Source organism: Stenella coeruleoalba, assembly GCF_951394435.1.
Source record: "Stenella coeruleoalba genome assembly, chromosome: 20".
NCBI classification, from domain to species: Eukaryota; Metazoa; Chordata; class Mammalia; order Artiodactyla; family Delphinidae; genus Stenella; species Stenella coeruleoalba.
The window spans coordinates 12,537,356-12,559,782 of record NC_137166.1 but is presented as its reverse complement, the minus strand read 5'-3'; the positions used below and the strand labels follow the sequence as shown (position 1 = coordinate 12,559,782).

The following is a 22,427-nucleotide window of genomic DNA, read 5'->3' as shown; positions in this document are numbered from 1 at the left end:
CTAAACAGAGAGGGAGGAGGCCCAAAGGACAGAATTTTACATTTAAATTTCTTGTTCTGTCTTAAAATTTTGTTTCGTCACTATGTTTTTATATTTAAAACACATTGCTTTTACTTTATTTATTTTTAGCTGTGTTGGGTCTTCATTGCTGTGTGCGGGCTTTCTCTAGTTGCAGCAAGAAGGGGCTACTCTTCATTGCAGTGTGTGGGCTTCTCATTGCGGTGGCTTCTCTTGCTTCAGGGCATGGGCTCTAGGCATGCGGGCTTCAGTAGTTGTGGCATGTGGGCTCAATAGTTGTGGTGTGCGGACTCTAGAGCACAGGCTCAGTAGTTGTGGCACACGGGCTTAGTTGCTCCGGGACATGTGGGATCTTCCCGGACCGGGGATCGAACCCGTGTCCCCTGTATAGGCAGCCAGATTCTTAACTGCTGTGCCACCAGGGAAGTCCCAAACACATTGCTTTTTAGACAGCACGTAGTTTGGTCTTTTTTATCCAGTTTGGCAACCTTTGTCATTTAATTGGTGTGTTTGTACAATGAATTATTGACATGGTTGGGTTAAAATCTACCATCTTACTAGTTTTTTCTACTTGGCCCATCTGGTCTTTGTTCCTATTTTCCTCTTTTTCTGACTGCTTTTGGATTTAGTGGTAGTTTTTCATGAATCCATATTTTTCTCCACTATTTGGTTATTGTTTATACCTCTTTAAATTTTTTTGTGGTTGCCCTAAGGTTTAAATAAACTTCTTGAGTGAATCACAGTGAACCTTTAAATATAGTCTGTTGTCTGTGTGTAATGTAAGATCCTTAAAACAATATACTGCCATCAACAATTTCATCATCTCATCTATGTGCTATTATCGTTATATATTTTACATATGCTGTAAGTTCACAAAACTTGTCTACTCTTTTTGCTTTAGACAGTCAAGTATCTTTTAGATTGATTAAAAGTAAGAAAAAATGTCTTTTATATTTCTCTTCATTTTAACCATTCCCAGAGATCTTTATTTCTTTGTGTAGATCCACATTTCTGTCTGTTATCATATTCCTTCTACCTGAAGAACTTCTTTAAATATTTCTTGTAGTACAGGTCTACTGGGAATGAATTTTCTGTTTTTGTTTGTTTGAAAAGGTTTTTATTTTCACTGTTATTTTTTGAAAGATGTATTTGCTGGGTATAGAATACTGGATTGGCAGTTTTTTCTTTTTTTTTTCTTTTTCTTTTTTAAAGCACTTTAAAGATGTCACTACATTGTCTTCCAGCTTGTATAGTTTCTGATGAGAAATTCTCTGTGATTCTTTAATTCAGTTCCAGATCACTGCAATAAAGCAAGTCACATGAATATTTTGGTTTCTCAGGGCATATAAAGGTCATGTTTACCTTTACTGCAGTCTATTAAGTGTGCAATATCATTATGTCTAAAAAACAATGTGCATACCTTAATTTAAAAGTACTTTATTACTAAAAAATGCTGACCATCATCTGACAATGCAAAGTTACCACAAACCTTCAATTTGTTTAAAAAAAAAAAAAAAGGCAATCTGTGATGAGCAATAAAATGAGGTATGTCTGTATGTAACGTGTCAGGTTTTTTTTCTGGCTGCTTTTAAGAATTTCTCTCTAACTTTGGTTTCCATTGGTTTGAATATGGTATGTCCAGGTGTGTCCATTTTATTTTGTTTTTTGATATTTATCCTTTTTGGATAAATTATCTGAGTTTCTTGGATCTGTGGTTTGATATCATTCAGTATTTTTGGAAAATCCTTGGTCATTATGTCGTCAATACTTCTTCTGTCCCATTTTCTCTTCTTTTGGGATTCCAATACATTTTTTTAAAGATTATTTATTTATTTATTTAATTTATTTTTGGCTATGTCAGGTCTTAGTTGCAGCACGCGGGATCTTTCGTTGCAGCACGCGGGCACTTCGTTGCAGCACATGGGCTTCTCTCTAGCTGTGGCATGCAGGTTTTTCTCTCTCTAGTTGTGGTGCGTGTGCTGTGTTGTTTGCGGCACGCGGGCTCTCTAGTTGAGGCTCGTGAGCTCAGTAGTTGTGGTGCAAGGGCTTAATTGCCCCGCAGCATGTGGGATCTTAGCTCCCCAACCAGGAATCGAACCTGCGTTCCTGCATTGGGAGAAAGATTCTTTACTACTGGACCACCAGGAAAGTCCCTGGGATCCCAATACATTTTTGTTAGGCCATTTGATATTGTACTACAGCCCTTGGATTCTCTGTCCTTTTTTTCCCCCTTTGCTTTCTCTTTGTGTCTCAGTTTGGGTAATTTCTTTTGACCTCTATCTTCAGATTTACTGAAAATTTCCTCAACTCTGTTGTAATACCTATTGAAGGTATTCTTTCGACTCTGTTACTGTGCTTTTCTTAGCATTTCCATTTTTTTCTTGAAGTTTCCATCTCGAAATTCTCTGTTCATTCATTTTGTAAATCTTTTCCTTTAAAGCTTTAATATATGAATCATAGTTTTAAATTCCCTGTCCAATAATTTAATCAATCATGGTTTCTTTTGACTGTTTTGTCAGTTGATAGTGGGTTGTCTTTGTCTTACCTTTTCAGATATTTCATAATGTTTGATTGAAAGTGAGTGCTGCCAGCATGATCCTTTTTGCCCCTTCTGAACAGGCAAAAGGACTAGCTCAGGAGGTGGTATTTTCTCAGGTGATGTGTAAGGATTTCCAAACAAGTCATTCTAGAAGTTCTGAGGCAGGTCAGATCTTTAATAACAATACCTTTCTTTTTCCTCTATTTCAGTTCTGCCTTCATAGTTCTCTGCCTTTACCCAAAAGCTGTAGAAAATGAACAAATCCCAGGTGAGTTGTTTGTTTATTCCCAATTTTATTTTTCTGTGCATTTGAGGAAGTTTATAAGGACCTAGAAAATGAAATAGAAAGGTATAAATGAGTAAAACTCAGGAAAACATAGTAAGAATAATCAATACCAGCAGCCAAAAAGTAAATCAAGTTAATTAAGTGTCTTGCATTGATTATGAATACCATTTCCTTGGTTCTCTAGTATTAGGTCTGAATAAATTTTATGGACCTTCATATAGATGGTGTTTTGAACAGCATCCCCAGAAAAAAAAATTAAACAGCTTATTATTTTGTCTCTGGTTATTTCATATAGCATTCTTCAGGGTACTATAGTGTGTATCTTATTTTTCTGGTCAGATTAGCATGATGCTAGAGAACTCACTAAATATCCAGATGTGTATTTAAATTCTCCCCCTAATTTCCATGAGTTCCATTGTCATTACTTTCTTGAATGGCATTGCAGAATGTATTTGTACATATTTACACAAGTATAAGTACAGGTTATTATAAGATAGCATATTAATCATACTGTTCTGTTTATATGTGTTTTGTTTTACTTTTAATGAACAGACTTAATTTTTTAGAGCAGTTTTGGGCTTACGGAAAATTTAAGTGAAAAGTACAGAGTTCCCATATACTCCTTTTCTCCCTCTTTACAGTTTCCCCTGTTACTGACATCTTGCATTAATGTGGTATACCTGTTACAGTTGATGAGCCAATATTGATACTTTAAGTAAAGTCCATAGTTTACATTAGGATTTGCTTTTGGTGTCATGCATTCTGTGCATTTTGACAAATACATAATGACGTGTATCCACCATTATCATATCTTACAGAATAGTTTCACTGCCCACAAAATCCCCTGTGCTCCATCTACTCCCCCACTTTCCTTGAGCACCTGGATACCACTGATTTTTTTTTTTTTTTTACTGTCCCCCTAGTTTTGCCTTTTCTAGAACATCATACAGTTGGAATCAGTCAGTATGTAGCCTTTTCAGATTGGTTTCTTTCACTTAGTAATACGCATTTAAAGTTCCTCCATGTGTTTTCATGGCTTGATAGCTCATTTCTTTTTATCACTGAATAATATTCCATTGTCTGGATGTACTACCATTTATTTACCCATTCAGCAATTGAAGGACATCTTGGTTGTTGCCAAGTTTTGACAATTATGAATTAAGCTGCTATAAACTTCTCTGTGCAGTGTTTTGTGTGGATATAAGTTAATCATTTGGGTAAATGCTAAGGAACACAATTGCCAGTGTGTACAGCAAGAATATGTGTAGTTTTGTGAGAAACTGCCAGACTGTCTTCCAGAGTAGCGGTAACATTTGCATTCCCACCAGCAGTGAGTGAGAGTTCCTGTTGCTCCACATCCTCGTCAGCATTTGGTGTTGTCAGTGTTGTGAGCTTTGGCCACTTTTTTTTTTTTTTAAAGGGCTTCAAATGCTTGGCTTTTTATTTACTTATTTATTTTTGGCTGTGTTGGGTCTTCGTTTCTGTGCGAGGGCTTTCTCTAGTTGTGGCAAGCGGGGGCCACTCTTCATTGCGGTGCGCGGGCCTCTCACTATTACGGCCTCTCTTGTTGCGGAGCACAGGCTCCAGACGCACAGGCTCAGTAGTTGTGGGCCTAGTTGCCTAGTTGCTCTGCGGCATGTGGGATCTTCCCAGATCAGGGCTCAAACCCCTGTCCCCTGGATTAGCAGGCAGATTCTCAACCACTGCGCCACCAGGGAAGCCCCACTTTTTTTAAAAAAATGATTTTATATTCATTTATTTATTATTTATTTATTTAGGCTGCGCCGGGTCTTAGTTGCAGCATGCGTGCGGGATCTAGTTCCCCAACTGGGGATCAAACCTGGGCCCCCTGCATTGTGAGCATGGAGTCTTACCCACTGGACTACCAGGGAAGTCCTGAACTTTGGCCACTTTAATAGGCATTTAACAGTGTTTTATTGTTGTTGTAATTTATAATTCTCTGATGATATGACGTGATGTTGAGTATCTTTACGTGTGTTCATTTGCCACCTGTATATCTTCTTTAGTGAGGTGTCTGTTAAGGTCTTTGGCCCTTTTTAAAAATTTGTTTTATTGAAGTATAGTTGATTTACAATACTGTGTTAATTTCTGCTGTACAGCAAAGTTATTCAGTTATATATACATTGTTTTTTTAAAATATTCTTTTCCATTAAGGTTTAACATAGGATATTGAATATAGTTTCCTGTGCTATACAGTAGGATCTTGTTGTTTATATAATAGCTTACATCTGCTAACCCCAACCTCCCACTCCATCTCTCCCCCAACCCGTGATTCTGTTTCTGTTTCACAGAAAGGTTCATTTGTGTCATATCTTAGATTCCACATATAAGTGATATCATATGATACTTGTCTTTCTCTGTCTGAGTTATTTCATTTAGTATGATAATCTCTAGGTCCATCCATGTTGCTGCAAATGGCATTCTTCATTCTTTTTTATGGCTGAATAGTATTCCATTGTATATATGTACCATATCTTTATCCATTCCTCTGTCAGTGGACAGTTAGGTTGCTTCCATGTCTTGGCTATTGTGAATAGTGCTGCTATGAACATAGGGGTGCATGTATCTTTTTGAATTATAGTTTTGTCTGGTGATATATGCCCAGGAGTGGGATTGCTGGATCATATGGTAATTCTATTTTTAGTTTTCTGAGGGACCTCCATACTGTTTTCCATACTGGCTGCACTTTGGCCCATTTTTAAATCAGGTTGTTTGTTTTCATATTGTTGAGTTTTGAGAGTTCTTTATATATTTCGGATATCAATCCTTTATCAGGTATGTGTGTTGCAAAGATGTCTTTGTCTTTTCATTCTCTTGATTATGTGTGTTTTTATCACTCAATAACATATTTTTGAAGTCTTTCCATATCAGAGCATAGAGTTTCCTCATTTTTTTCTGATTTTTTTTTATTGTGTAATGTAATATGTGTACAGATGAGTGTATAAAGCATTATAATACTCTTTATACATGTTATAACATGTATAAAAATATGTGTACATTAAAGAATAAATGGGCACTCACATTAAGAAATAGAACATTATCTGTTCTTTTTTTAAAATATTTATTTATTGGGGCTTCCCTGGTGGCGCAGTGGTTGAGAGTCCGCCTGCCGATGCAGGGGACACGGGTTCGTGCCCCGGTCCGGGAGGATCCCACATGCCGCGGAGCGGCTGGGCCCGTGAGCCATGGCCGCTGGGCCTGTGCGTCCAGAGCCTGTGCTCCGCAATGGGAGAGGCCACAACAGTGAGAGGCCCGCGTACAGCAAAAAAAAAAAAAAAAAAAAAAAATTTATTTATTTGGTTGTGCTGGGTCTTACTTGCGAGCTGCATAGTTGTAGCAGGTGGGCTCCTTAGTTGTGGCTTGCCAACTCCTTAGTTGCGGCCTGCAAACTCTTAGTTGTGGCATGCATGTGGGATTTAGTTCCCTGACCAGGGATCGAACCCGGGCCCCCTGCATATTGGGAGCATGGAATCTTAACCACTGCGCCACCAGGGAAGTCCCTATCTGTTCTTTATGATACATTCTCTGATTGAATCCTGCTAGTAGGTAGCCACTATCTTGACATTTTTGTTATTTATTCCCTTGCTTTCCTCAAAGATTTTACCATGTATGTATATATCCCTAATCAATACAAAATTCAGTCTTGAAAAACTATAACTGCGATTTATATTGCATAATTTTTTGTCTGGTGGAGTTTTTTTTTCTTTTTCTAGATGTATACAGTCTAAAAGATGTCCTTTTATGTACCCATGTTTCCTTTAGCAAGACTTAAGATTTTTATCATTGTTTTTTCAAGATATATTAGCCAGCGTTAGCTATAGAGTGGTGAAACCACTCATGCATTGTTTGTGGTAGTAAAAAATGGTACAGACTTACTGGGGAGCAATGTGGCAAAACTTACCAAGCAAGCAGAAATCTAATTGTGTGTAGAAATTCTGCTACTATTGAATAAAGGCTCCTGGGAGATGAGCTGAATAGAGTCTCTGAGTCATAGTCTGGCTTCAGTTTTTCTGAGAGTTTACAAAAATCTCATTTGGAGAAGTCATTGGCAAGGTCATGAAAAACATAGGAAAACATAGGGCTCACATGGTTGGACCATCTGGCAGGGTCAGAGTGTGAATCAGGTATTGAATGTCTGACAAGAATATAATTAGAGTGAGTGGGCTGCTCAGTGTTCTCTGCTTCTTAGCTCACTAGTCAACTGCCAACTCTCAGGAATAGATCAAAGCAGAGTACTTCTGTGAGATGAAATGAGTGTCCTCATGTGATCCAAGTCAGCCTGGTGTGGAGGGGAGAGATAGATGTCATCAGGACTTGTTCAAGACAAGCCAAACCAAAGTTAAACCAACCCCAACAGATAAGAAGCTGGGCCAGGATCACCAGGGTATTCTGCCCTCAGGTTAACAAGGTGATACGATGTCACTAGGCATCTTATGATGGCCCTCAAAATACCTGCTTTTGAATCACACTATTCCAATCTGTATGACAAACAATTTAGTATTAATGGAGAATCACTACCATTCTGCAATGTCCTTCAAACTCCTCCTAGGGATTTCCTTCACCTTTCCTATTGATCTTTTGTTTGCCTTTTCCCCTGTCTTTGTCTTTTTTGAATTACTATTTTATTGGAGTAGATTCTTCAGTAGCTTCTTGAGAAAGAGTATGTGAGAAATATATTTTTTTAAACTTTGCTTTTCTGAAAATGTCTTCATTCTGATCTGATACTTGGTTTATAGATAATATGAATGTGGATTTGTCCATTCTTCACTTTAGTTCTGTCAGTTTTTGCTTGATGTAATTTGAAGCTGTATTGAGTTCATGTACATTTATTGAGTGCATGCACACTTACGATTTTTCTATCTTCCAGATGGATTTACTGTTCTATCATTTTGGGATGTCCCTCTTTACCTCTGGTCATACCCCTTGTCTGATTTAAATATAGCCATACCTACCTTTTTTTTTAATTTTTATTTTATACTGGAGTATATTTGACTTACAATGTTGTGTTTCAGGTGTATAGCAAAGTGATTTACTTAAACATACATATATCTATTCTTTTTCAGATTCTATTCCCATATAGGTTATTAGAGTACACTGTGCTATACAGCAGATCCTTGTTGATTATCTTTTCTAAAAAAAAATTTATTTATTTATTTTGGTTGCGCCTGGTCTTAGTTGCGGCATGCAGGATCTTCATTGCAGCACACAGGATCTTTAGTTGCGGCGTGCAGACTTCTTAGTTGCAGCATGCATGTGGGATCTAGTTACCTGACTAGGGATCGAACCCGGGCCACCTGCATTGGGAGCGCGGAGTCTTACCCACTGGACCACCAGGGAAGTCCCTGATTACCCACTTGATTTTATTTTGTTTACTTTTTAAAAATACATCTTTATTGGAGTATAATTGCTTCACAATACTGTGTTTCTGTTGTACAACAAAGTTTATCAGCCATATGCATACATATATCCCCATATCCCCTCCCTCTTGAGCCTCCCTCCCACCCTCCCTATCCCACCCCTCTAGGTCGTCACATAGCAGCGAGCTGATCTCCCTGTGCTATGCGGCTGCTTCCCAGTAGCTATCTGTTTCACATCTGGTAGTGTATATATGTTGATGCTGCTCTCATTTCGCCCTAGCTTCCCTCTCCCCTCCCCATGTCCTCAACTCCATTCTCTGCATCTATGTTTATTCCTGCCCTGCCACTAGGTTCATCAATACCATTTTTTTTTTTTAGATTCCGTATATATGCGTTAGCATATGGTATTTGTTTTTCTCTTTCTGACTTACTTCACTCTGTATGACAGACTCTAGGTCTATCCACCTCACTACAAGTAACTCAATTTCGTTTCTTTTTATGGCTGAGTAATATTCCTTTGTATATATGTGCCACATCTTCTTTATCCATTCATCTGTTGATGGACATTTAGGTTGTTTCCATGTCCTGGCTAATGTAAATAGTGCTGCAGTAAACATTGTGGTACATGTCTCTTTTTGAATTATGGTTTTCTCAGGGTATATACCCAGTAGTGCGATAGCTGGGTCATATGGTAGTTCAATTTTTAGTTTTTTAAGGAACCTCCATACTGTTCTCCCTAGTAGTTGTATCAATTTACATCCTCACCAACAGTGCAGCAGGGTTCCCTTTTCACCACACCCTTTCCAGCATTTACTGTGTCTAGATTTTTTGATAATGGCCTTTCTGACCAGTGTGAGGTGATACCTCATTGTAGTTTTAATTGCATTTCTCCAATAATTAGTGATGTTGACCATCTTTTCATGTGCCTCTTGGCCATCTCTTTGTCTTCTTTGGTGAAATGTCTATTTAGGTCTTCCATCCCTTTTTTAATTGGGTTGTTTGTTTTTTTGATACTGAGCTCCATGAGAAGTTTATATATTTTAGAGATTGATCCTCTGTCTGTTGTTTCACTTGCAGATATTTCCTCCCATTCTGAGGGTTGTCTTTCATCTTGTTTATGGTTTCCTTTGCTGTGCAAAAGGTTTTAAGTTTAATTAGACCTCATTTGTTTATTTTTGTTTTTATTTTTATTACTCCAGGAGGTGGGTCAAAAAAGATCTTGCTGTCCTTTATGTCAAAAAGTGTTTAGCCGGGCTTCCCTGGTGGCGCAGTGGTTGAGAGTCCGCCTGCGGATGCAGGGGACGTGGGTTCGTGCCCCGGTCCAGGAAGATCCCACATGCCGCAGAGCGGCTGGGCCCATGAGCCATGGCCGCTGAGCCTGCGCGTCCGGAGCCTGTGCTCCGCAACGGGAGAGGCCACAATGGTGAGAGGCCCACATACTGCAAAACAAACAAACAAACAAAAAATGTTTTTCCTATGTTTTTCTCTAAGAGTTTTACAGTGTCTGGTCTTACATTTAGGTCTTTAATCCATTTTGAGTTTATTTTTGTGTATGGTGTTAGGTAGTGTTCTAGTTTCATTCTTGTACATGTAGCTGTCCAGTTTTCCCAGCACCACTTATTGAAGAGGCTGTCTTTTCTCCATTGTATATTTTTGCCTCCTTTGTCATAAATTAGGTGACTATATGTGAGTGGGTTTATTGCTGGGCATTCTATCCTGTACCATTGGTCTATATTTCTCTTTTTGTGCCAGTACCATACTCTCTTGATTACTATAGCTTTGTAGTATAGTTTGAAGTCGGGGAGCCTGATTCCTCCAGCTCCATTTTTCTTTCTCAAGATTGCTTTAGCTATTCGGGGTCTTTTGTGTTTCCATACAAATTGTAAGATTTTTTGTTCTAATTCTGTGAAGAATGCCATTGCTAGTTTGATGGGGATTGCATTGAATCTGTAGATTGCTTTTGGTAGTGTAGTCATTTTCACAATATTGATTCTTCTAATCCAAGAACATGGTATATTTCTCCATCTGTTTATGTCGTCTTTGGTTTCTTTCATCAGTGTATTACAGTTTTCAAAGTACAAGTCTTTCCCCTCCTTAGGTAGGTTTATTCCTAGGTATTTTATTCTTTTTGTTGCAATGATAAGTGGGAGTGTTTCCTTAATTTCTCTTTCTGATTTTTCAGTGTTAGGGTATAAGAATGCCAGAGATTGCTGTGCATTAATTTTGTATCCTTACCAAATTCATTGATTAGTTCTAGTAATTTTCTGGTAGCAGCTTTAGGATTTTCTGTGTATGTATCGTGTCATCTGCAAACAGTGACAGTTTTACTCCTTTTTTTCCAATTTGTATTCCTTTTATTTCTTCTTCTTCTCTGATTGCCATGGCCATGACTTCCAAAACTATGTTGAATAAGAGTGGTGAGAGCGGACATCCTTGTCTTGTTCCTGATCTTAGTGGAAATGCTTTCTGTTTTTCACATTGAGTATGATGTTTGCTGTGGGTTTGTCATATATGGCCCTTATTATGTTGAGGTAGGTTTGCTCTATGCCCATTTTCTGGAGAGTTTTTATTATAAATGGGTGTTGAATTTTGTGACAAGCTTTTTCTGCATCTATTGAGATGATCCTATGGTTTTTATTCCTTAATTTGTTAATATGGTGTATCATACTGATTGATTTCTATATGTTGTAGAATCCTTGCATCTCTGGGATAAATCCCATTTGATCATGCTGTATGATCCTTTTAATATCTTGTTGGATTCTGTTTGCTAGTATTTTCTTCAGGATTTTTGCATCTATGTTCATCAGTAATATTAGTCTATGATTTTCTTTTTTTTGTGATACCTTTTTCTGGTTTTGGTATCAGCATAAAGGTGGCTTTGTAGAATGAATTTGGGAGTGTTCTTCCCTTGCAATTTTTTGGAAGAGTATGAGAAAGATTGGTGTTAGCTCTTCTCTAAATGTTTGATAGAAATCGTCTGTGAAGCCATCTGGTCCTGGACTTTTGTTTGTTGGAAGATTTTTAATTAGTTTCAATTTCATGACTTGTGGTAGGTTTGTTTATATTTTCTAATTCTTCCTGGTTCAGTCTTGAAAAATTGTACCTTTACAAGAATTTGTCCATTTCTTCGTGGTTGTCCATTTTATTGGCATATAGCTGTTTGTAGTAGTCTCTTACAATCCTTTGTATTTCTGTGGTGTCAGTTGTGATTTCTCCTTTTTCATTTTTAATTTTATTGAATTGCATCCTCTCCCTTTTTTTCTTGGTGGGTCTGGGTAAGGGTTTATCAATTTTGTTTATCTTCTCAAAGAACCAGCTTTTAGTTTTATTGATCTTTGCTGTTGTTTTCTGTGTTTCTGTTTCATTAATTTCTGCTCTGATCTTTATGATTTTTTTCCTTCTACTGGGGGTTTTCTTTGTTCTTCTTTCTCTAGTTGTTTTAAGTGTAGAGTCAGATTATTTATTTGAGATTTTTCTTGTTTGTTGAGGTGAGATTGAATTGCTATAAACTTCCTTCTAACAGCTGCTTTTGCTGCGTCCCATAGGTTTTTGGTCGTCGTGTTTTCATTGTTATTTGTTTCTGTGTATTTTTAAATTTTTTCTTTGAGTTCTTCAGTGGTCTCTTGGTTATATAGTAGCACACTGTTTAGCCTCCATGTATTTGTGGTTTTTACAGTTTTTTTCTGGTAATTGATTTCCAATCTCATAGCATTGTGGTCAGAAAAGATGCTTAATACAATTTCAATTTTCTTAAATTTTCCAAGGCTTGATTTGTGACCCAAGATGTGATCTATCCTGGAGAATGTTCCGTGTGCACTTGAGAAAAAGTGTATTCTGCCACTTTGGGGTGGAATGTTAAATCTTTCTCATCTATTGTGTCATTTAAAGCTTGTGTTTCCTTATTTATTTTCTGTTTGGATGATCTGTCTATTGTTATAAGTGGGGTGTTAAAATCCACTACTATTATTGTGTTACTGTCGATTTTCCCTTTCATGGTTGTTAACATTTGCCTTATGTATTGAGGTGCTCCTTGTTGGGTGCATAAATATCTATAATTGTTATATCTTTTTCTTGGATTGATCCCTTGATCATTATGTAGTGTCCTTTGTCTCTTTTATCTGATACGACTATTGCTACTCCAGCTTTCTTTTGATTTCCATTTGCATGGGATATCTTTTTCCATCCCTTCACTTTCAGTCTGTATGTGTCCCTAGGTCTGAAGTGGGTCTCTTGTAGACAGCATATATATGGGTCTTGTTTTTGTATGTATTCAGCCAGTGTGTGTCTTCTGGTTGGGGCATTTAGTCCATTTACATTTAAGGTTATTATCAATATGTATGTTCCTATTACCATTTTCTTAATTGTTTTGGGTTTGTTTTTGTGGGTCTTTTTCTTCTCTTGTGTTTCCCGCCTAGAGAAGAAGTTTCTTTAGCATTTGCTGTAAAGCTGGTTTGATGGTGCTGAATTCCTTTAACTTTTGCTTGTCTGAAAAGCTTTTGATCTCCATCTAATCTGATCTTGCTACGTAGAGTAATCTTGGTTGTAGGTTTTTTCTTTCATCACTTTAAGTATATTCTACCACTTCCTTCTGGCCTGCAGAGTTTCTGCTGAAAAATCAGCTGATAACCTTATGGGGATTCCTTTGTATGTGACTTTTTGTTTTTCTCTTGCTGCTTTTAATATTTTTTTAAATTACATTTTGTTAGTTTGATTAACGTGTCTTGGTATCTTTCTCCTAGGGTTTATCCTATATGGGACTCTCTGTGCTTCCTGGACTTCGGTGACTATTTCCTTTCCCATATTAGGGAAGTTTTCCACTATAAATCTCTTCAAATATTTTCTCAAACCCTTTCTTTTTCTCTTCTTCTTCTGGGACCCCTGTAATTCAAATGTTGGTGCGTTTAGTGTTGTCCCTGAGGTGTCTGAGATTGTCTTCAGTTATTTTCATTCTTTTTTCTTCATTCTGCTCCTTGGCAGTTATTCCCACCATTTTGTCTTCCAGCTCACTTACTTCTTCTTCTGCCTCTTTTATTCTGTTATTGATTCCTTTTTTTTTAACTGTGATTAGCATTTAATAATTCAGAGGAAGCCTGAGGTCTTCCTGAAGAATCACCTGGAGATTGAACTTTGAACAGCCATAATGAAGAGAGAGCTACATCACAATCAGTGGTGATAATTAAATATGTAAAGTTTTCATAGAATTGAGAATAAATGAGAAATACAAGGTAAACGAACAGTAGAGTGTATAATGGCTATGTGATCTTGTTATAGATTCCTTCTAGTGTAGTTTTCATTTCAGTTATTGTGTTGTTCATCTCTGTTTGTTCTTTAGTTCTTCTAGATCTTTGTTAAACATTTCCTGTATTTTCTCAGTCCGTGCCTCCATTTTATTTCTGAGATTCTAAATCATCTTTACTTTCATTACTCTGATTTCTTTTTCAGGTAGATTGCGTATTTCCTCTTCATTTATTTGATCTTGTAGGTTTTTACCTTGCTTCATCTGTGACATAATTTTTTGCTCTCTTTTTGTTTTTTTTTTTTTGATTGGTGGGATTGTGTTCCTGTCTTACAGCTTGTTTGGCCTGAAGCTTCCAACACTGTAGTTTGTAGGCTGTTGGGTGGAGCTGGGTCTTGGTGCTGATATGATGACCTCTGGGCGACTTCGATGAATATTCCTTGGGGTCTGACATTCTCTGTCAGTACAGTGATTCAGACTCAGAGCTCCCACCGCAGGAGCTTCGGCCCAGCCCCCAGCTAATGAACCAAGATCCCACAAGCCGTGCATGGTGGAAAAAAGAAAAAACCAATAACAAAGAGTTTAAAAAATAAATTTAGACTAGGAAACTAATAGATATGTTAGAAAGAATATAAAAATAAAAATATAGATGAAACAACAACAGGAAGGTAAAACAGAACCACAATAGTAAAAAAGAGAAGGAAAAAAAAAAGTGGAAAAGGCCTTGGCTGTGGAGGGTGGGGCCTAAGCAGGGGCGGGGTTTGTGTGGTAGGCGGGGCCTATGGTTAGGACCTACAGGGCTGGAAAAGGCCCTGGGCAGTGTAGGGGGGTGGAGCTGAAGCTCAGCGGAACAGAAGGGGCCAAGGCATGCCTCTTGTCTCAGAGAGTGGGGGACCCCACCTGGGAGCCCAGCAGGCTTCCTGGGCCTGAGTGGGCGGGTCCACACTTTCCACTCTTCTCCTGCTCCTCTGGTCCTGGAGGGCCTCTCCCACCTGAATTCTCCCCCCGACCTCCTGTTCTCCCCCAGCTTACTTTCTATGCCCCCACGACCCACGTGGCCTGGAGGGGGCTTTGGAGGGTGGGGGACCCGGCATGGGAGCTCAGCAGGCTTCCCGGGCCAGAGCGGGTGGGGCCAATGCCTTCCGCTCCTCTCCCGCTCCTCTGGTCCTGGAGGGCCCCTCCTTCCTGCTTCTCCTGTTCTCCCCCGGCCTGCCTCCTTGCCCCTAGGACCAGTGTGGCCCAGAGGGGGCCTCTGAGGGCATAGGACCTGGCCCGAGATCCAGGCAGACTTCCCCAGCCGATTGGGCAGGGGAAATGGTGGGCGCACTCCCCCCTGCTCTGAGCCCCCAAGGGTCCTTCCAGGCACGGGAACCCCTCTCCCACTCTCAGCCACCCCTCAGGGTGATGGTCCTGTCTGGCCTCCACTTCTCCTCCCCCCTCAGTCCCCCCACGTCCTACCGGTTTGCTTGGGCGTTCCTCCTGTCTCCTTGGGCGTCAAGGTCCCCCACCAGTGTCTGGCAGGTGCCCTAGTTGTGGGGAGATGTGAACTCTGCGTCTTCCCACACTGCCATCTTGACTCCGCCCCCCTGTTATAGAGTAGTGTGTATATGTTAATCCCAACCTCCTAATTTATCCCTCTTCCCACCTTTCCACTTTGGTAACCATAAATTTGTTTGCTAAGTCTGTGAGTCTTTCTGTTTTGTAAATAAGTTCATTTGTGTCATTTTTTTAGATTTTACATGTGTGATATCATATATTTTTCTTTCTCTGACTTACTTCACTTAGTATGATAATCTCTGGATCCATCTATGTTGCTTCAAATGGCATTATTTCATTATTTTTTATGGCTGAGTAATATTCCTGTGTGTGTGTGTGTGTGTGTGTGTGTGTGTGTGTGTGTACCACGTCTTCTTTATCAGTTCCTTTGTTGATGGATACTTAGGTTGCTTCCATGTCTTGGCTATTGTAAATAGTGCTGCAGTGAACATTGGGATGCATGTATCTTTTTGAAGTATGCTTTTCTTTGGATATATGCCAAGGAGTGGGATTGCCGGGTCATGTGGTAGCTCTATTTTTAGTTTTTTAAGGAACCTCTGTGCTGTTCTCCATAGTGGCAGTACCAATTTAAAATTCCCACCAGCAGTGTAGGAGGGTTCTCTTTTCTCCACATACTCTCCAGCATTTGTTGTTTGTAGACTTTTTGTTGATGGCCATTCTCACTGTTCTGAGGTGATACTTTGTTGTAGATTTGATTTGCATTTCTTTAATAATTAGCAATGTTGAGCATTTTTTCATGTGCTTTTTGGCATTTTATATGTCTTCTTTGGAAAAATCTCTATTTAGCTCTTCTGCCCATTCTTTGATTGGGTTGTTGTTTTGCTCTTGAGCTGCATGAGCTGTTCGTATATTTTGGAGATTAATCCCTTGTTGGTTGCTTTGTTTGCAAATATTTTCTCCCATTCTGTGGGTTGCCTTTTTGTTTATGGTTTCCTTTGATGTGCAAAAGCTTTTAACTTTAATTAGGTCCCATTTGTTTATTGTTGTTTTATTTTCATTCCTCTAGGTGGTGGATCAAAAAAGATACTGCTGCCATTTATATCAGAGTGTTCTGCCTGTTTTCCTCCAAGAGTTTTATGGTATCTGACCTCACATTTAGCTCTTCAATCCGTTTTGAGTTTGTTTTTGTGTATGGTGTTAGAGAATGTTCTAATGTCATTCTTTTACATGTAGCTGTCCAGTTTTCCCAGCACCATTTATTGAAGAGACTGTCTTTTCTCCTTTGTATGTTTTTGCCTCCTTTGTCATAGATTAATTGACCATAGGTGCATGGGTTTATCTCTGGGTTTTGTATCCTGTTGCACTGATCTATATTTTTGTTTTTGTACCAGTACCATACTGGTTTGATTACTGTAGCTTTGTAGTATAGTCTGAAGTCAGGCAGCCTGATTCCTCCAGCTCTGTTTTCCTTTCTCCGGATTGTTTCGGATATTCTGGGTCTTTTTTTTTTTTGGTGGTACATGGGCCTCTCACTGTTGTGGCCTCTCCCATTGTGGAGCACAGGCTCCGGAGGCGCAGGCTTAGTGGCCATGGCTCACGGGCCCAGCCGTTCCGCGGCATGTGGGATCTTCCCAGACCGGGGCACAAAGCTGTGTCCCCTGCCTCGGCAGGCGGACTCTCAACCACTGCGCCACCAGGGAAGCCTTATTCTGGGTCTTTTTGTGTTTCCATACAAATTTTAAAAAATTTTTTCCTACTTCTATGAAAAACTGCCATTAGTCATTTGATAAGGATTGTGTTGAATCTGTAGATTGCTTTAGGTAGTATGGTCATTTTGACAGTATTGATTCTTCCACTCCAAGACCATGGTATATCTCTCCATATGTGTCATCTTTGATTCCTTTCTTACAGTTTTCTCAATACAGGTCTTTTGCCTCCTTAGGTAGGTTTATTCCTAGGTATTTTATTCTTTTTGATGAGATGGTAAATGGAATTGTTTCCTTAATTTCTCTTTGTGATCTTTCGTTTTTAGTGTATAGGAATGCAATAGATTTCTGTGTATCAATTTTGTATCCTGCAACTTTACCAGATTCATTGATGAGCTCTGGTAGTTTTCCAGTAGCATTTTTAGGATTTTCTAAGTATAGTATAATGTCATCTGCAAACAGTGACAGTTTTACTTCTTGTTTTCCAATGTGGATTCCTTTTATTTCTTTTTATTCTCCTATTTCTGGGACTAGGACTTCCAAAACTATGTTGAATAATAGTGGCGAAAGTGGACATCCTTGTCTTGTTCCTGATCTTAGAAGAAATGCTTTCAGTTTTTCACCATTGAGAATGATGTTAGCTGTGGGTGTGTCGTATATGGCCTTTATTATGTTGAGGTAGGTTCCCTCTATGCCCATTTTCTGGAGAGATTTTTATCATAAATGGGTGTTGAATTTTGTCAGAAGCTTTTTCTGCATCTATTTTTTTTTTTCAGTTTGTTTTTTGTTTGGTTTTTTTTAATGTGGACCATTTTTGAAGTCTTCATTGAATTTGTTACAATATTGCTTCTGTTTTTTATGTTTTTTGTTTGTTTTGTGGCCACAAAGCATGTAGGATCTTAGCTCCCCAACCAGGGATTGAACCTGCACCCCCTGCATCGGAAGGCAAAGTCTTAACCTCTAGACCACCAGGGAACCTCTAGACCACCAGGGAAGTCCCTTTTTCTGCCTCTATTGAGATAATGTGGTTTTTATTCTTCAAGTTGTTAATGTGGCATATTCTTCAGGTTGTTAATTCAGTGGTTTGCAGATATTGAAAAATCCTTGCATCCCTGGGATAAATCCCACTTGATCATGATCCTTTTAATGTATTGTTGGATTTGGTTTGCTACTGTTTTGTTGAATTTTTGCATCTATGTTCATGAGTGATACTGGCCTGTAGTTTTCTTTTTTTTGTGGTATCTTTGTCTGGTTTTGGTATCAGGGTGATGGTGGCCTTGTAGAATGAGCTTGGGAGTGTTCCTTCCTCTGCAATTTTTTGGAAGAGTTTCAGAAGGATAGATGTTAACTCTTAATGTTTGATAGAATTTGCCTGTGCAACCATCTGGTTCTGAACTTTTGTTTATTGGAAGTTTTTAAATCACAGTTTCAATTTCAGTACTTGTGATTGGTCTGTTCATGTTTTGTATTTCTTCCTGGTTCAGTCTTGAAGGTTGTACCTTTCTAAGAGTTTGTCCATTTCTTCTAGGTTGTCTATTTTATTGGTGTATAGTTGCTTGCAATAGTCTCTTATGAGCCTTTGTATTTTTGTGGTGTCTGTTGTAACTTTTTCATTTCTAATTTTATTGATTTGAGCACTCTCCCTTTTTTTTCTTGATGAATCTGGCTAAAGGTTTATCAATTTTGTTTACCTTTTCAGAGAAACAGCTTTTAGTTTCATTGATCTTTTCTTTAATTTTCTTTGTCTCTATTGCATTTATTTTGCTTTGATCTTTATGATTTCTTTCCTTTTGCTAATTCTGTGTTTTGTTTGTTGTTTTTTTCTCTAGTTTCTTTAGGTGTAAGGTTAGGTTGTTTTTGTGAGATTTCTCTTGTTTCTTGAGGTGAGAATGCTTTGCTATAAACTTCCTTCTTAGAACTGCTTTTGTTTTGTCCCTTAGGTTTTGGATTGTCATGCTTTTGTCTTAATTTGTCTCTGGGTTTTTCTTGATTTCCTCTTTGATTTCTTCAGTGATCCATTTGTTGTTTAGTAGCATATTGTTTAGCCTCCACGTGTTTGTGTTTTTTACAGTTTTTTTCTTTTAGTTGATTTCTAATCTTATAGTGTTGTGTTCAGAAAAGATGTTTGATATGATTTCAATTTTCTTAAATTTACTGAGGCTCGCTTTGCCTCCAGCATGTGATCTGTCCTGGAGAATGTTCCACGTGCACTTGAGAAGAAAGTGTATTCTGCTACTTTTGGATGGAATGCTCTATAAATATCAATAAGTCCATGTGGTCTAATGTGTCATTTAAGGTCTGTGTTTCCTTATGGATTTTGTCTGGATGATCTGTCCATTGATGTAAGTGGGGTGTTCAAGTCCTTCACTATTACTGTGTTACTGTTGATTTCTCCTTTTATGGCTGTTAGTAATTTGCTGTATATATTGAGGTGCTTCTAGGTTGGATGCATATGTGTTTGCAATTGTTATATCTTCTTTTTGGATTGATCTCTTGATCATTATGTACGTCTTTCTTTGTCTCTTGTAACATTCTTTATTTTAAAGTCTAGTTTGTCTGATATAAGTATTGCTACTCCAGCTTTCTTTTGATTTCCATTTGCATGGAATACTTTTTTGCATCCCCTCACTTATAGTCTGTATGTGTCCCTACATCTGAAGTGGGTCTCTTGTAGACAGCATATATACATGTCTTGTTTTTGTAGCTATTCAGCCAGTCTGTGTCTTTTGGTTGGAGCGTTTAATTCATTTAAATTTAAGATAATTACTGATATGTATGTCCTTATTGCCTTTTTGTTGTTTTGGGGTTGTTTTCTTAGGTCTTTTTTCTTCTCTTCCTCTTTTGTGCTCTTCTCTTGTGATTTGGTGACTATTTTTAGTGTTGTGTTTGGATTCTTTTTTGTGTGTACATCTATTGTAGATTTTTGGTTTGTGGGTACAAAAGATTTTGATGTATCAGTCTATATGTATACAAAATTGTTTTTAAGTTGCTGGTCTTTTAATTTCAAGTATATTCCCAATACGCTACATTTGTACTTCTCTTCTAACTGTTGCTGGTTTTGATAGCATATTTTTGTGTGGATGATTTCCTACCTTTATGTTTGCCTTTACTGGTGAGCTTTGCCATTTGTAATTTTCTGGTTTCTAGGTGTGGGTTTTTTTTTCCCGCCTAGAGAAGTTCCTTTAGCATTTGTTGTGAAGACCTTTTGGTGGTGCTGAATTCTCTTAGCTTTTGCCTACTGTAAAGCTTTCAATTTCTCCATTGAATCTGAATGAGATCCTTACTGGGTATAGTATTTCTGGTTCTAGGTTTTTCCCTTTCATCACTTTAAATGTATCATGCCACTGCCTTCTGGGCTGCAGAGTTTCAGCTGGAAAATCAGCTGATAACTTTATGGGGATTCCCTTGTATGTAATTTGTTACTTTTCCCTTGTTGCTTTTAATATTTTCTCTTTGCCTTCAATTTTTGCCAGTTCGATTAGTATGTGTCTTGGCATGTTCCTCCTTGGGTTTATCCTGCCTGGGACTCTCTGTGCTTCCTAGACTTGGGTGAATGCTTCCTCTCCCATGTAAGGGAAGTTTTCAGCTATTATTTCAAATACTTTCTAGGCCCTTTCTCTCCTCTCCTTCTGGAACCCCTATAATGTGAATGTTGGTGCATTTAATGTTGTCCCTAGATGTGTCTTAAACTGTTGGGTTTTTTTTCATTTTTTTCTTTATTGTGTTCCATGACAGTGATTTCCACCATTCTGTCTTCCAGGTTACTTATCTGTTCTTCTGCCTCATTTATTCTGCTATTGATTCCTTCTAGTGTGTTTTTCATTTCTCTTATTGTATTGTTCATCTCTGTTTTTTAAATTTTCTAGCTTTTTGTTAAGCATTTCTTGTATCTTTTCAGTCTGTGTCTCAATTCTCTTTCCCATATCTTGGATCATCTTTACTGTCATTACCCTGAATTCTTTTTCAGGTAGATTGCCTGTCTCCACTTCACTTAGTTGTTCTTTTTTATCTTGTTCCTTCTTCTGGAACATATTTCTCTGCCATCTTTTCTTTAACTTTCTATTTTTGCATTGCACAGCCTGCAGGATTGTAGCTCCTGTTGTTTCTGATGTCTGCCCCCTGGTGGATGAGGCTGGTCTAAGAGGCTTGTGCAGGCTTCCTGTTGGGAGGGTCTGGTGCCTTCCCACTGGTGGGTGGGGCTGGGTCTTATCTATCTGGTGGGCAGGGCCATGTCAAGGGGCATGTCTATAGGCGGCTGTGGGTTTAGAAGACTTTAAGTAGCCTGACTGCTGATGGATGGGGCTGTGTTCCCACCCTGTTGGTTGGTTGTCCTGTGGTGTCCCAGCACTGGAGCCTTTGGGCTATCTGGTGGGGCCAGGTCTTGGTGTCAAAATGTTGGCCTCCAAGACAGCTCACGCCAATGAATACTCCTCAGTTTCTCCACCACCAGTGTCCTTGTCCTTGCAGTGAGTCACAGCTGCCCCCCACCTCCCCAGGAGACTCTCCAAGACCAGCAAGTAGGTCTCTGAGGCTCTTATGAAGTCACTGCTTTTTCGCCAGGTCATGGTGTGCACACGAAACCTTGTGTGTGCCCTCCAAGAGTGATATTTCTGTTTCCCCCAGTCCTGTGGATTTCCAGCAATCAAGCCCCACTGGCCTTCAAAGCCAGATGCTCTCAGGGCTCCTCCTCCCAATCCAGACCCCCAGACCGGGGACCCTGTCATGGGACTCAGAACTCTCACTCCTGTGGGAGAATCTTTGTGAATATATTTTCCAATTTTTGGGTCGCCCACCTGGCAGCTATGGGATTTGATTGTATCAGAAATGCACCCCCCCCTACTGTCTTGTTGCAGCTTCTTCTTTGTCTTTGGAAGTAGAATATCTTTTTTGGTAGGTTCCAGTCCTTTTTTGTCAGTGGTTGTTCAGCAGTTAGTTGTGATTTTGGTGTTTCCGTGAAAGGAGGTGAGGTCAGGTCCTTCTACTCCACCATCTTGTCCAGGCATCCCTGCCTCTAGAGTCACAGGCTGTATATCTACCTTTTTATGATTAGCATTTTCATGGTATATCTTTTCCATTTTTTTTGCTTCAACCTATTTGTGTTCTTATATTTATAGTGTGTTTCTTACCTCTAAGTAACATATAGTTGGGTCATAGTTTTTATCCAGCCTGACCGTCTTTTAATTGACTTATTATTTTGTCTGTAATTAAGTTCATTATACAGTTGGATTTAAGTCTGTCATCTTGCTGTTTGTTTTTCATCTGTGCTATATGTGTCTTTTTTCCTTTGTGTGTTTCTTTTTTTAAGAAAATGGTTTCTCTAGGGATTACAGTTTCTATACTGTAGTAATCACCTCAAATTAGGATTATACCATCTCACTACAATCCAAGAGCAGAAATCAGTATACTGCAGTGAATTCTTAAAGCTTTTGTTTATCTGTGTATGCCTTTATTTTGAAAAAAGTATTTTCCCTGGGCATAGAATTCTAGGGTTAATTTTTGTTTCAGTACTTTAAACATGAATTCCATTTCTGTCTCACATGTGTGGTTTCCATTAAGAAATAATTCTTCATTTTTATTGTTCTTCCCTAAAGGAAGTGCATCTTTTTTTTCTTCTTTCTTTTGGCCACACTGTGCAGCATGCAGGATGTTAGTTCTCTGGCCAGAGATCGAACCTGCACCCCCCTGCAGTGGAAGCACAGAGTCTTAACCACTGGACTGCCAGGGAAGTCCCCCTCTGGCTTCTTTTAAGATATTCTTTCTCTGACAC

The 22,427-nt window shown here is 38.8% G+C and overlaps 1 protein-coding gene across 2 annotated transcripts in view; it reads left to right on the top strand.

Moving 5' to 3' along the window:
• ZFP1 (ZFP1 zinc finger protein) overlaps positions 1 to 22,427 on the top strand; it is a 39,073-nt gene that overhangs the window by 4,082 nt on the left and 12,564 nt on the right. For both annotated transcript variants that reach the window (XM_079907178.1, XM_079907179.1), the window contains exon 2: positions 2,767 to 2,825. In XM_079907178.1, coding sequence (XP_079763304.1) covers positions 2,811 to 2,825 — 15 coding nt within the window. In that variant the 5' untranslated portion in view covers positions 2,767 to 2,810. The remainder of the gene's footprint in view (positions 1 to 2,766; positions 2,826 to 22,427) is intronic.